This window comes from Nymphalis io, chromosome 2, assembly GCF_905147045.1.
Source record: "Nymphalis io chromosome 2, ilAglIoxx1.1, whole genome shotgun sequence".
Classification (NCBI taxonomy): Eukaryota; Metazoa; Arthropoda; class Insecta; order Lepidoptera; family Nymphalidae; genus Nymphalis; species Nymphalis io.
Genome location: NC_065889.1, coordinates 7,071,103 through 7,086,205, shown reverse-complemented (window position 1 = coordinate 7,086,205; position 15,103 = coordinate 7,071,103). Strand labels below are relative to the sequence as shown.

At 28.5% G+C, this 15,103-nt stretch overlaps 1 protein-coding gene across 1 annotated transcript; it reads right to left on the bottom strand.

Moving 5' to 3' along the window:
• Window positions 1-10,972: 10,972 nt before the first annotated feature.
• Window positions 10,973-14,551, bottom strand: LOC126779919 (bystin). Its single transcript, XM_050504109.1, has 8 exons — window positions 14,354-14,551; window positions 14,172-14,286; window positions 13,751-13,991; window positions 13,481-13,637; window positions 12,645-12,836; window positions 12,234-12,442; window positions 11,395-11,545; window positions 10,973-11,111 (listed from the first exon to the last, which is right to left on the bottom strand). Exons 1-8 carry the CDS (start codon window positions 14,483-14,485, stop codon window positions 11,031-11,033), a joined length of 1,278 nt encoding a protein of 425 aa, XP_050360066.1. The 5' UTR covers window positions 14,486-14,551; the 3' UTR covers window positions 10,973-11,030.
• Window positions 14,552-15,103: the final 552 nt, after the last annotated feature.

Genomic DNA, 15,103 nt, shown 5'->3' with positions numbered 1-15,103 from the left:
AAGTGCAAATAATACTTGACGATTTTTTTGTAAATGTGATATCGGTTTTAGTCAATATATTTACGATTGTACCTTGCCATTAACAATTTATTAACAATGACCAAAGATACTAGTAGTTGGGAATTGAAAGCAAACTTTGGTGATTTATTTTCAATTCTGTGCGGGATAATAAGTCAGATTTGTCATTCCTTTCTTCTTTTGATATCTTTCTGTGTATTGTAAATGTAAAACCTATGTACTAAGTAAAATGTAATACTTATATAGCAAATTTGACATAACATTTTAATTTTGTGTAGTCTTTATGATAATAATTGTACATTGTAAAAAGACATACCAGTTAGTCCAACGTAAAAAAAATGTACGTCTGAAGAAATCCATAAAAACATCGTATATAAGTTATTCATTAACATTTTAATACCATACGTTGTGATATATATCCGGTCAGTCTTAAAAAACTTTTCGTATTAATAAAAAAATATCATAGTATAAAAATGGTTACTTTATAATAACTAATAATACCAATACATAACTTTAATATTTATCATACGTAACATAAAAAAATATATATTCGATTTACTTATACTTCTTTGAATATCCATTACAATATTTATACAAAACAATGGGAGTTTTGAAAACAAATTTATATAAAACATAGTTGAAAATAACCTTATAATAGCTTCGTGTTAAGCAAATTTTTTAACATAATAAGATAAAGCTTTTTACTGTTTACGTCATTGAAATGTAAAACTACATGCAATTCTAATGTAATTTAAACTATTTTTATTATATTTTTAGCTACCCCCTTTTAATTGTTTTGTATGAATATTGAATAGATATGACCAAATTAAGTTATATACATTCTCAAACCACAAATTCAAAATCAACATTTTTTGCTTTGTGTAACAAAAAATAGAGTCACTTTAAAAATAATATAAAAAAAATATTTTTTTCTACATTTCATTAAACCGTAATTTGTAGAGTATTATTATTACGTAGAATACTTATATAGAACGTAAGTCGGTCAATTGCAAATCGTACTAAGTAGTATGTACACCTTAACTCAAATCTTTACTATTTAAAAATATCCGTTGCTTTGCTATAATACTATAGTTCGCTTTAATTAGAAACCTACTTGCTTTCGTAGGTGTAGTTTCATAAGGTATATACGTAGTTACTTGTAATGCAAATGTTTGAATCGTACTAATTAGGTACTTTTGTTTAACCCATTTGAAAGTTTATTCAATGTTTAAATCACTTTAATAACCTTAATCTACCTTACCTAGTCCTAGAATTAAAAAAAAGAAATGCGCTTGTTTTTATTCACTCGGTACTCACTCAAAAAAACTTATAGTACTCAAAAAGTAAACAACGTTTTTGGTATCATTATAGTTAAAATAAATCACACGATTGTTATATAATTATATTTGTCACAAGGATATATATATATTGACGAGCCAATACAATCAATCGATTTATAAAAACGTCTTTCAAAAATAAATCTGGATGCACTGGAGCCTTCGTAACAAAAATTTTAAAAGCTAGATTTGCTGGAGTTATATTCTACTTAACTATTATAACGTGTGTCAATAAAGAAAAACTTTATTAATGGCTCACATACTTATTTTATTACGATAAAAAAACAATTAATTTCTTTCTAAATTAACGCACTATTGAAATTATATTAATTGATAATATAATATTTCCTACATATATTAAATATAAAATTTAATTTCCACTTCTTTTATCGTTGCTTAATGTAAATTAATATGTATAAATTTAAAATAAATATTTAAATATTTATTTTAAATTTATTAATACATATAAATATATAAAATAAATAGTTATTTTTCCTATCTGTAGAGTGCAAAACGAACTTTTTACATTAAAAATTAAACAAGACTGCCCTGAATGAATGAATGAATTTATAGCTAATGTCACTCGGGATAATGTAATGATTCTATCGATACAACCAAATTTGTTGGGACATCAAAAAATCATAGTGGAATACAGAAACTCACATACATAGATAAATACATAATATCTAAAAACATTACACTTCTTTTTTGGGCAGTTGTATAATATATTTTTCGTATTGGCACGGGTTATTCCAGATTGATTGTCTGTTATCATGGAATGCGGTGTCGAGTACAAACGTAAAAAATGTAGTCATTTCTTCAACGGTTACATTTTTTAGCGGAAGATTCGTGTCGAGTCAACAACATCATAAAAACTTCGTAATCAATAGGACAAGTTACTAGTTATTTTTGATATCAACCCACGCATATTTTTAATTGTGTCTTGGGGGCTTGGTTAATTTGACTCCATTTCATAATTGTCTTTTATGTTACGCCACTCCATAACACTATGTAATATGTATAGGTTACAATACCCGACGCAACTGACCACTCGCACGAACTTTTTTGTAACAAAACCCTTTGATACTCGCTAATTTATCGACAGTGCGCTCTATTCTTGTTTGCCGAATATCACATGACAATGCGTACTTTCGCCGGATCCCGATAATGTGGCCGGGGCATTAAAACAACATTCTATAAACATTTTTTTTAATTTACATAATAATTTTATTTTAATATCTTTTTATCCCCTAAATAACAGTCTTATAAATAGTTAATTAATCATATGGTTAAGTAAATACTTATGAATTAGATATATAAAAATCCTAAAATAATTAGGTACAATTATATATATATATATAGAAATTGGCTTAATAATAATTTTAACCTTTAACAAGCTGACTCATATCATCATATCATTTATAAAAACAGAAAAAATGTTTAAGTTACGATTAAGGAAGAATAATTTTACTTGGTATATTTTTAATTAATTAGACATATATAAGTTCTTATAAATTACTAAAAATTAAAATTTAAAACAAATCATGCAAAAACTTGAAACACGTATTTAAAATTTTAAATGAGACTATATAATTTAATGATGAAAAAGACGTTTCTTTAGAAAAAAAAATGGTAATCGTATTCGTTTGTTTATTATAATACTTTTGGTTAATTTGTTTGTTCTTAATATTATATTAATTTATTCCGAAATACTACGCACTAATTTAATTTGTAAAGTTATGAGATTACAGACATTGAATCAGTAGTAAAAACGCTTACATTACGTATATATTAGATGTTATTTTGTCAAGTTATCAATACATACAATATTATGTTATATAATGAATTTTGATCATAAATGTAGAGAATTGACTGTGCGTTGATTTCAGGAAGTAAATACGGAATTCAATGTGTGCTTGTAAGGATCACTCCAGAATTATGAATCTCTGTAGAATTCTACGTGGGCTACCACGTCACAGGGCTTTCGTCTGGGACACTGCGCCCTTGTCATTTCAGACTTATAGAGAGGTATTGGCTGGTCACCCTCTATTTAGAAAATGGTAAAATTTTTAGGAATATTGCTTAGTGCATTCTGTATGGTTATGGTTTTAATGCAGTGGATTTTAAATATAACATATCTTAGAATGGAATAAGTTGAACTCATAGTTTGTCTTTGTTTGCTTTTATTGTTGACCGGCACTATGTCACTTTGGTTTATCATTTAAAGTCATAGTTAATCGCGTTTATCTAGTAACTACATTTTGTCGCAATCTTTTTTTGAGTGTAAATGCTAGGCTTTATATCCATGATATAAAATAAAATTCATTATTACCATTAAAAATCGATGCTTTCAGCTTCGTTAATCTTGAATAGATTATCCATTTAAAAACTGAATATCTAAAGGAAACATTGAATTTTATTTTTCAATGTATTTTATCTGTGTACCTATTTAAAATGATCAGTTGCTCTTCTGTTTAAGACCTTTTTTTGAAAGGATGGCCTCAACGCCTCCTTAAATAGAAAAAAATATAGTAAAGTGATCAAAATTCGCTATTATAAGATAATTGAATAATGTCAAATCTCTTAGCTAAGTCTCAAACTTGCATGATTGTACGTCTATCCATGTGGCAATGCGCATGCATTGACCACTTGTATATATTATTTTAATCAGACTATAGTGTACTTGTAAGTTGACTCGTTCATGCAGCAATAACAAAGTTCTGTTTAAATAAAAACTCCAATCCTTAGCATAAGTGTACGTATGCAAAGTTGTTTACTATATCATTTTAAAAATTGTTGCCTTGTAATAATTTTAGTCACAAAAACTGGTTGTTTCAGCTTTGAATAATCACATTTATAGTGTTCTAGAATATTATATTGATAAGTTTAGTATTTTATATTTCAAAAACATTTAAAGCGCAAAGTTGAGGCGTGCGTGCATAATAATAAAATAATTAGTAATTTTGTCTGTGATCGAAATTTTATATTGTTAAGCTGAAAATAAGCACACGTAATTACTAAGTTTGGTCGCTAATAATATATTTCATTGATTCTTTGAAATCTATTATTGATTTTGTATTTATGTAACTATATAAATAATATAGTCTTATTACGTTTTACTGTTATATTGAGAAAAAAAACGAAAATAAGCCTTATGTTTTAAGTGATCTTGTTTACGGGGCAAGTTAGTAGTAATTAGTATTATATGAAATTTGAAAACAACACAAATCGTTGGTTTATTTATGGGTTATCGCTTTGCACAAAACAAGAATACGACAGACGTGTATTTTTTTTATTTATTAAGTCACGGTGACAGTGCAGCCTCTAGCACTTAGCTTATACACAAGGCACTACATGGCATTTGAATTTAAAACTGTGTGTGATTGTTTGCGTGTACGACTGTGTGTGTAAACTGCGAACGCAAAACTACATAATACGTACAAACATCCCTGCACTGCTGTCAGTTGACGACTTAACCGTTCGACTTACGATGTTTTTACGTATATTATCTATACCCACCATAACTATTTCATGACTACACATCCTTATCATATATGTAGTATAAGCAGCATTATTTAAAACTTGTAGCATTATACTGTTCCTTTTTTATTATCTACGTAATTTCTTAAATGTTCGTTACTTTTAGACTTCAAGAATACTTATGACCATGATTTAAAATCCAAAATTTTCTTGTTTCTGTTCTTGGACGAAGAGTAATAAACGATAGGTCTAAAAATATGGTGTGTTGTGAAGTATCAAAATTAAAGTTTACTTATATATAAAGGCTTCGTAAAAATGGCACATTAAAATTTATTTTACAGAACTGAAACAGATAACACAAACATAAAACATCGCACAATAATAAATAATAATAAATCAAAACAGGTTATATCGTAAACAAGATTCACTATGAACATGATAGTTATATATTTATGCTTACTTATTAGTAATTTTATGTAAAAGTTAAATATTTTACTATCTTTTATATAAGTATTGTAATTTCTTTCATCTATATCACTTTGATATTTAATTTCATAAAATTATGAATACAACTTTTATGAACCTAATGTTATCGCCTTACAATATGTGCTCATTACGTTTTGTTACACAAAAGATTTAAGCATGTTGCGTGTTAATGTGCGACTGTGCGATCTATACTCGAGGAGATGGCTAAATGAAATTTATGAAAATGTAGAATTATAAAAAAAATCTATCAACATTTAAGGAACCGTTAATAGATAATAGTCATACAAGTTAAACTACATAAAACCGTTAAATAAATGTTTTTCGTTGGATGTATGATTAATACCTATTAATTTATTCCCTGATCTTAACTTCGAATATGACAATTATCTTTAAAATTGTAAAATAATGTCATAAGGCTATAACACAATATATTGCTAATATTATTACGTCAGGGTACGGTAGCTAAGTTGTTATAACTTTGCATAAATAATACGGAGCTTTGAATGAGTATTTAATGTTCAACCCGACTGCAATGTAAAGTAATTTATTTAATTTAATTTTTATATACATTCCACAGAATATAATATATTATATTGTGATAATAGTACACTACCGTAACTCAACATGGCACTCGTATGATAGTATAATTTTATTAAACACATTTATAATGTTCACAAATATCACTCCGCTTTTAGAATAAATGTATACGACAGTATTAGAAAAAGCGGTCGGGTATTTTTACTTTTATTATATTTAAGCTTTTTCTATAGATGATATCATCGCTTGCTTCCTATTCAAATAGAAGTTTAGAATCTAACAAATTACATCTAGCTTGTAAAATATTACAACGATTATGATTTAAAATTACTTCTGAAGTTTTCTTATTGTACAAACTGAACGATTTTAACAGCTTAATTAATTAAAAAGTAACTAAAATTAATGCTTTATAAGTACTTTTTATACCATATTATTATTAATAGGTATTTGTTCGTTATTGTTACATTAATGAACGAACTGTAAAATGCTATACGTGTCCTTAAGTCATTGTAACTAAACCGAGCACATTAGCCAAATTATAGTTGAATGAATATGAACAGCGCAAAATTCTCGTTGAGTACGTAAATAAATTCAGTGAAAATAAAAATATCACGCACATGCGAGTCGTTGTTTTATTTATTTTACATGCACTGTGTCCCCCCGGCATTGGTATTAGATGAAAAAGCTACACTTATTATATTTTCATTTTATTTACTATTCAGCGTCCAGCATTTTGTGTTGAGACTGCTTGCGAATATTTCTGCATACCGAATTATTGTCATTTGCTCGTGTTCTATTTCGATAGGAATTATAGAGTTTAGCGTTAATACACTTCGATTTAGTCGATTGGTTAAATAAGATCCTACGCTGCGAATTTTTCAAAGAATTTGCTATCTGTCTGTCAATATATGCAGCTCGTCTCAAAGAAACACAAATAAATATATAATTTGCTCATAGTTATAGTTGCATCCCACTTGAATAAAATATTATAACAAATTGAATAAAATAAAAAATCAGACTTCGTTCAATAGTATTTAGAGTTAAACTGAAAACTTCGAATTATTACGTATTATTTTGCTTGCTAATACATAATTGATCGTTATTAGGACTTATACGTGTAATAAATAAATAAATAATAAACGTACTAAACCTATACGCGGCTTCGAAAAAAATAAATATTTCAAAAAATAGATTAACAGTCTAAGCATTGTTTTCCCACTCACTCTCCACGTTTAATTCAACCAGTGTCGCTAAACAGGAATATTTTATATTGATCTTCTACGGTTTGAATGGTAGTGAGCAAGTATAATTACACACAAGACGCACGCTACATAACTACAAGCCTAAGATACATAATAATAAAACATCGTAGATACCGTGATTTGCAGAATAAAAATTAACGCTGTAAGAAATGATCAACTTATTTTTTTTTCGACGCCCATATCTAATGACGAAAGTCACACATTATCTTTAGACGGGCTTTTTATTCGTCTGTACAATAAATCAAAAACAAAATAACAGTAGGTAATATTTTTTTTTATTTAATTTTTCTTTTTTGTTTGTACCTAAGTATTTTTTACCTTGTATATCTTGACAAAAAGATAATATTGTGTCAAAGCAAAGGTATGGGAACGCAATAATATATTATCCTATATATGCCAAAAACTTTTACAGCAGCGATAGTTATAATTTTTTTGTTTATTATTTACTATTATTATAAATATTTATTATTATATGTTTGTTTATTATTTATTTATACATTATATATTTATTTGATACGGAATCCAATATATTATAAATTCATGAAGAATGTTAAATAATGTTGTCGTTAGGAAATTATAAATAGGAGAACGAATAAATTAAAATAACATATTTACATATAACGAAGCACTTTAGGTTATTATTGGACTCCGTATTTATTTGTTTACATTGTCGACGAGTCGATGTTTTTATCGAAAATCGTGACATTTTTTTAGGTGACGCTGGCAGCACTTACATGACAAATAATTATAGGTTATGAATGATAAAAACTGGAAAATCTTATTATCTTTAGGATCTTAATGCAATATAAGGTTCCGTCATTGTATGGCATAAATAAACATCACTGATATAGTTTATCATTATTTTATTTATTTAGGAATAAAATAGTCGTACTCACGCGTGAAAACACACGTCGGCAATTTTCTTTTTGATATCGCTTTAACATGAAATAATACGAAAATGCGCCATTGTATAACCTTCGATATTATATAAGGATTGTTTCTGGGCCTTTTCACCGAATTAGAATCGTTTTCTAACATAAAAATTAGCGAAAATTGAACGAACAACACAATGAACGCACCAACTGTCAAGTTTGTGTTTGTTTCGCTACTTAAGTAGCGAAACAAACACCAAAACTGGTTACGCGATAAGGGACAAAAGATTTGATAATTCTATCTCTGTCTAAACCATTTGTAACGTAATTTTCGTTCTCTTTCTTGCGTAAGTGAGAAGAAAATCGTCATTGCGTCTATTAGTTTCTCTGTCTACGACTGACACACTTCAACATGTCAGTCTGACGTCTCACATGTGACTGGCAGCTGATCTTTAATGTTTATTTAAAAACGTCAAATGTGTTTTCGAAATACTACTTCGTCAAACATTTCTACAAAAAAAGGTTTTTAAGTATTATAATATTATAACTTAAAATGTAAATATTACATTCTTTAACAAAACAGACAAAAGAAATGATTTTTCTTTCATAAATAACCTTAATATCGTTATAAAATTTAAGATATACAGTATACGGTATACCTAACCATTGCAATCAACATAATTAAAATGGACAACCATAACACTTCTGGAAGAGTAAAATGCCATAAGTGTCGACACGTTTTGCTGGAAAGACTAAACACACACATAGCACCTTGTATTGAAACATGTGTTAGTTACAATAATAGGAACTTCTTATACTTACTGGAAGACCAGTTACCTGCATGGATAAGTGAAAAGGTTGAAGCAGAGCAATGGACAAGGGGAAAATTGCATTGTGAAAATTGTGGATCTAAACTGGGATCATTTGACTTTTTGTCGGGAAGAAAATGTGATTGTGGGAGTTCAGTTTTGCCGCCAATTTATTTAGTAACTAGTCAAGTTGATATCCCTGTTGCATTACCAAATTTATAAAAATGAGAACCATGAAGACAAGACATTTTGTACTGTTTTATATCATTAAATAAAAATTATAAATATTATTTATGTTTATTTTTGAAATATTTAAGTCATATGAATTATTATTCATAGTAAATTTAAAATTACATTTCTGTACAAATTTTAAATATGTACAATTGTAATTTTATGATAAACATAAAAACTATATCTATAGATGTAGATCAATTTATTTATTTATTAATAGATAAAATGAACATAAAGTAAGATACAACACATTAGACATGACTTGTATAGATGGTCTAATGATGAACAGAAATTTTTTGAAAGCCTCATAGCTCAACATTATATGGGCGGGCATCTTGTAAGCTATTATATATAGCCCATATTTTAGCTTCAAATTATAGTCCTTTTAACATTATTAATTTTGCAACAAATATTATTAGTAATATTTTAAACTGAAAAAACAAATAAGCAATATTTGCTTCAAAGTACTAGTATGATTTAATGATAAAAACTAATTTTCTCCAATCAAGTGTAATTTGTAAATAGCTACCATTACTGAGAGCTTACAACTGAGTTATTGCTTATTTTTTATTGGTGTGCTGCTTTCTGAATTCTGATGTATTTCTGCTTGTGTTACATACGTTTTTTTTATGTAAACATTTAAGACAGCCAATTAAAAAAGCCAGAGGACTTAGGTCAGGCTATTGTGTTGGCCACAAAATAGATTTGGCTCCTATGGGACTATGGGTCTGTTAGAGCCATCCTGTTTAAGCTGATAAGGCAAATATTCGAGCGTTAATTTTAAATTGTTATGTAACTTATATGAGTCTCTTGAGTTGTAAAAGTTATGCGTCCAATAGGTTAAAAAGCTATAACTTAATAATTTTTAAATTGAAGGTTTAGTAAGCTCCAAGCCTTCTCAAAGAAAAGGAGAGGATGCCTTAGTCCAACTGTGGGTCATTCACAGGCTGTTACTTTTTAGAAACTACATAAAGTAGGCATGTTTTCAAATTGGGCGCGCCCAGGTTATACACATCCATTTTTTCCCAACAGATAAGATAAAACTTATGCCTTAAATAAAAACAATAAACCAAATTTGTATTTAGACATTTTTTCAAAAAAATCCAGCATCATCCGCATGACATTGGCAAGGCCCAGTATTTTGGGATTTAAAAAAAAAAAAATTTTTCTGAATTTCTTGCATCACCCAGCAAGAACAAGATCACGCTACGTTATCCATTATATCCATTATACATACATAATCGACCGTAAGCGTGCATAATTATTACAACTATTTTCGATGTTTCAAATGGCGATATCTCAAAAATGGTGGTTCTAGGGAAAATTGGTAAGTATATTAACAATTTTCGTAGATAATTGCATGGCTTACATAAAAAGTCTAATAACACTCACGGCTTACGAGAAAAAAACATTTTTGTTACATTTACAAGCCTTAACTACTCAACCAATTATCATGATATTTTATATCCACATTGTTGATAAGTTGTAAAAGGAACAGAAAAGAACAGAGTACCTAACAACCGCCTTCTCCCCCCACACGCGGGCAGAAACGAATTTTAAATTACATTTAGTGGTACTAAATTTAGCAATATGAAACAGAAATTAGAAAGATATCATTATATTACTCGACATTATCTGTTTTAAATATTAAGCTCGAAGAAAGCCTGGAGTTATAATCCTTTAACAATAATGAACTTCGATGTTTCATATCTGTCGGGTGTCCCGAGATGGCAACATTTTTTAAAATCATAAACAAATATTAAAAATATTAATTAATATTAAAAACATAAACAAATGTATAAATCTTTATCACAAAAATCGACTAACGGTCTATACCGTATACAGACTATTAAAAATAGATTATGCTGTTTATACAATTTCAGCTTATTTAATTATAGCTGCATTTTATGAAAGTTGTCGTTGAAAGTAAATCAAACAAATTCTACTTTTGTATTTATATATTTAAATTATGATAAAATATTTTTTTTACCAATATAACTATTCCACAGCCATACAGTTTTGTAAATTTTCATTTATTTCAATATCACGGCATTTGGCTGCATGTAATTCACGCCGAACCTGCAAAAAAGCATGTTTAATTCAAGACTCGTCATTTTTATACCATTATAAATTAAACTCAATGTCAATCTTTATTATCATTAGATCAATTCTGTTTCTTTGTGATGAGGTAACAATAATCTTTTATGCTTTTATATTATGAAATAATATCTTGTGTTTTGAAAGTAATTAAATTAACCTTTGTTTTTTTGAATGCTTATTAAACAATTTAAGTTGTCATATTGATATAAAAGCAAAAAAATATTAAAATAAATGTTTATACTTTGCTGTGATTCAAACTTACTTCATGTGTTATTGTTGGATGTGACTGTTTCCTTAGCAGTTCTAAAAGTGCATCTCGTTGCTCTGTTGATATATCAGCTTTATATCTTTGAACGAAGGTAAGCAAAGCCTGATGCCATAGCACTGGTAAAGATCTATTATCATTTTGAAACCTTTAAATATGTAAAAGAAATAATAATATAATTTAATAATTTAATTGCAATTATTATGAAACATCTAGATTTTGCACTTAAGAATTATTTAAGCAGAGTGTGTTCTGTACAGCATAGCATAAAAACTAAAAAATAATAAGTTTGAATGTTTTTATTTTACTTGGTGGCAGGGCTTCATGCGGATTTGTCTGGCTAGGTACCACCCACTCATCAGATTTATGTAACTAATATGAAACTGTGAACACTATAGCTTTTAGAGCATTAAAATCATACTAAACGTATGTTAATTGTATAATAATATGTTAAATTTGTTTCATAATTTTATTTTTACACAGCACACACACAAACCAAACACAATCATGAATATAAAATATACAATTTCCATTTAATTAAATATAAATCAACTGTTACTATTAGAATTACATCACTTTACTTGATGCACCATCCTCCATAATTAATTCTACTGGCAAATAACAATGCTTAGTATTGCTGTGATAAAGTTTGAAAATTGTTTTAGCCAGTGTTATGACAGACAGGAGTGACTTAATACATTAAGGCTATTAAGAAATGGTTAACATTTTTATTTTGGCAATGGCTATGGGTATTGGTGACAACTGACCATCAAAGAGCACATTCACCACCACATTTGCCTTATATTTTTTTAAAGAAATACTGATATTTTATTTACCTTAAGAAATGAAACACCACTGAATCAACGACTCGGTATGGCAATGCATATTTCTTGTCAAAAAGTATTCTCAAGAATATTGAATTTGCACCAGTATATTCCATTTCAGCTATTTTCAAAAGAGCAGCACTTGAGTGAAGAACTGGTACTGAGTTCCGAGCCAAAACTGAACCGACTATTATAGCTTCACGTAATGTGCAATCACCTGCCTACCAAAAAAAATTACCTTTAATAACAATGTATGTATGACTTGTTCTCTGCTGACATTAAATATATTATATGAAGTAATAAAAATGATTATTCCAGACGATATTTCAATGGCAAAGGGAGTAAAGATAAACAAAACTTGGATACATATTCCATGCAATTTGCCAGCAAAATGTAGTTTTCTTAAGTTAATGTTCAACTTACTTCTAACAGAGGCAGTAATATTCCTTTCATAAAAGCTCCTGGCTTAAACAATGCTTTTCTTAGAGCTTGATATAGATGAAAATTCAATCTCTTATATTCAGCAAGATCATCACGAACACGAGGCAGGAGAACTAAATTGTAAAACCTCTGTGCCATTTTTTCTTTTAAATTAGAAGCAAATATTCTCGTTGCCTAAAACAAAGTAATAAAGGTTCATAATTAAAATTATTTTAGCAACTATTTGTCATGAAAATTTTGTGAATTAAACTTAACAAAGCATATTGTTATTATGATGTCATACAAAATTATTTTCAATCTTTGTGTCATGCTATAAAATAAAACTTAATATCAAAGTAATATAATAGACAAAATGCCATATATGTAATAACTAAAATATATAATAAAATGCCATATATATAACACTGGTGGTAGGGCTTTGTGCAAGCTTGTCTGGGTAGATACCACCCACTTATCAGATATTCTATCGCAAAACAGCAGTACTTGTTATTGTTGTGTTCCGGTTTGAAGGGTGAGTGAGCCAGTGTAATTACAGGCACAAGGGACATAAAATCTTAGTTCCCAAGGTTGGTGGCACATTGGCTATGTAAGCGATGGTTGACATTTCTTACAATGCCAATGTCTATGGGCATTTGGTGACCACTTACCATCAGGTGGCTCATATGCTCGTCCGCCTTAATATTCTATAAAAAAAAAAACTTTTTTATCATTTATTACAAGGTACATAAATCACTGTATAATTAGCATGTCTACTTTTTAGATCCTAATTATATTTTATATGTTTATATACAACACAATAGCCAGAGTGAAAGTTGTACCTGATACATAGCTGCTGCAGACCATGTTGTGGGTTCTGTAATATACAATATTTGTTCCCAATTTTGCAGATGTGGTATAATTTTAAATGCTTTAGGCAATTTGCCTGATCTATACTTTTGTAAAACATCTCGGACACCTTGATACATTGTCCTTATCCTAAAAAATCATGCAAGTAATATTTAATAAATTATTAATAAGGCTCTATGTAGATATTTCATAAATGTAATGAAATTCTCATCAGAGCTGATAAATAATGTAATTAATGATACCTTGGATCAATATTTTGCAATTTCAAAGTTTCTACATCTGAAAACTGAGTTTGTAGTTCAGTATGTTTGTCTGTTATTTTATCTTTTATAATATCTGCTAATGTTCTTGTCTTTTCAGGTTTAGCCGACATAAACATTTTGAGTGCCTCTTCATCCTCTTCGTTAATTTCAATATTGTCGTAGTATGTGTCTGGTTGCAAATCATCATTGTCTGAACTATCTTCGTTTTCTGATCCTGCATCTACAATATTTATTATATTACTTCTTGAAATATGTCATTGATATTTTCGAAAAGAAACAGATATAGAATATTAGAAGTTTGACTTTATCAACAAATACCAGTTGATTGTGAAGAAAGTTATAGTATTTAGTAACTAGAGATAAAATAAATAATGAATAATAATAGTTAAGATGAAAATACCATTAAAAGATACTGGAAGCGCGTTTGTTGAAGATGATGGAACACTATTGCCCAATTCTGCTTGCTGCCTTCGTGCAGCTTTCAAAATTTTACTGGATAAGTCTGAGTTAACGAACTGAAAAACCATTAAAATTTAATTATAATGAACTTTGGGAAGATTCAAGATTTGTTTTATTCCTTACATCTTCGTCATCATGTCTGTTTTTTTCCTTGGTTCTATTCTTATTTTTTACTGAATTCGATGCTTCGATTTGATCAGCAAGAGCTACATTTTTTGCAACTTGAGATGGCTTAAGTTTTTTTGCTTTACCCATTTTTAAATACGTAACTTATTCACAATATTAGATAAAATTGCAACAACACGTGCATTAACATTAACAATTTACTTTTGACAATTGATTTGCCGTTGACACTTGACAGTGACATTGACGTATAATATGTATAAAGCCGGATCTTCACCTGATGCCTATTAAATAAAATATTAAATAATAGTTAAGGTGATAATAGTAATATAACAGATTTAGTTTTTGTTTTACCCACCACCATTAAAACAAAACTATTAAGTAGGGGAATGTTAGGATACCACAATACTGTTATTAAAAATTTTTACCCAATGTAGAAGTGTAGAGTCTAAAAGTCACCATATTTAAAAAACCTAGTTAATAATATTGTGTACAAGTCTAAATCGAGTAGGAGAAAAGCGTTGCCGGGTGGATTTTTTATTCATATTTCACTGGCTATCGTGCCCTTAAAATAGAACACAAAAATTAATTTAAAATTTTAAAGTATTAGAAATAAGTAAAAAGGCGTTCGGAAGCGAATTTTGAACAAGAGGAATTAAGTGTATCTAAATAATAGCCCAAGGTTTTATATAATACTCATTTTGTTGTTTATTTAATGTATAAAGATAAAACTTTTTCTTTCTCTTCTGC

Excerpts from the sequence above, each read along its gene's own strand:
- LOC126779919 (XM_050504109.1), bottom strand. The coding sequence starts at position 14,485 with ATGGGTAAAGCAAAAAAACTTAAGCCATCTCAAGTTGCAAAAAATGTA. Across the intron at positions 14,287-14,353 it reads ACAGACATGATGACGAAGAT|TTCGTTAACTCAGACTTATC; the intron begins GTAAGGAATAAA and ends ATGGTTTTTCAG. Across the intron at positions 13,638-13,750 it reads TTGCAAAATATTGATCCAAG|GATAAGGACAATGTATCAAG; the intron begins GTATCATTAATT and ends ATGATTTTTTAG.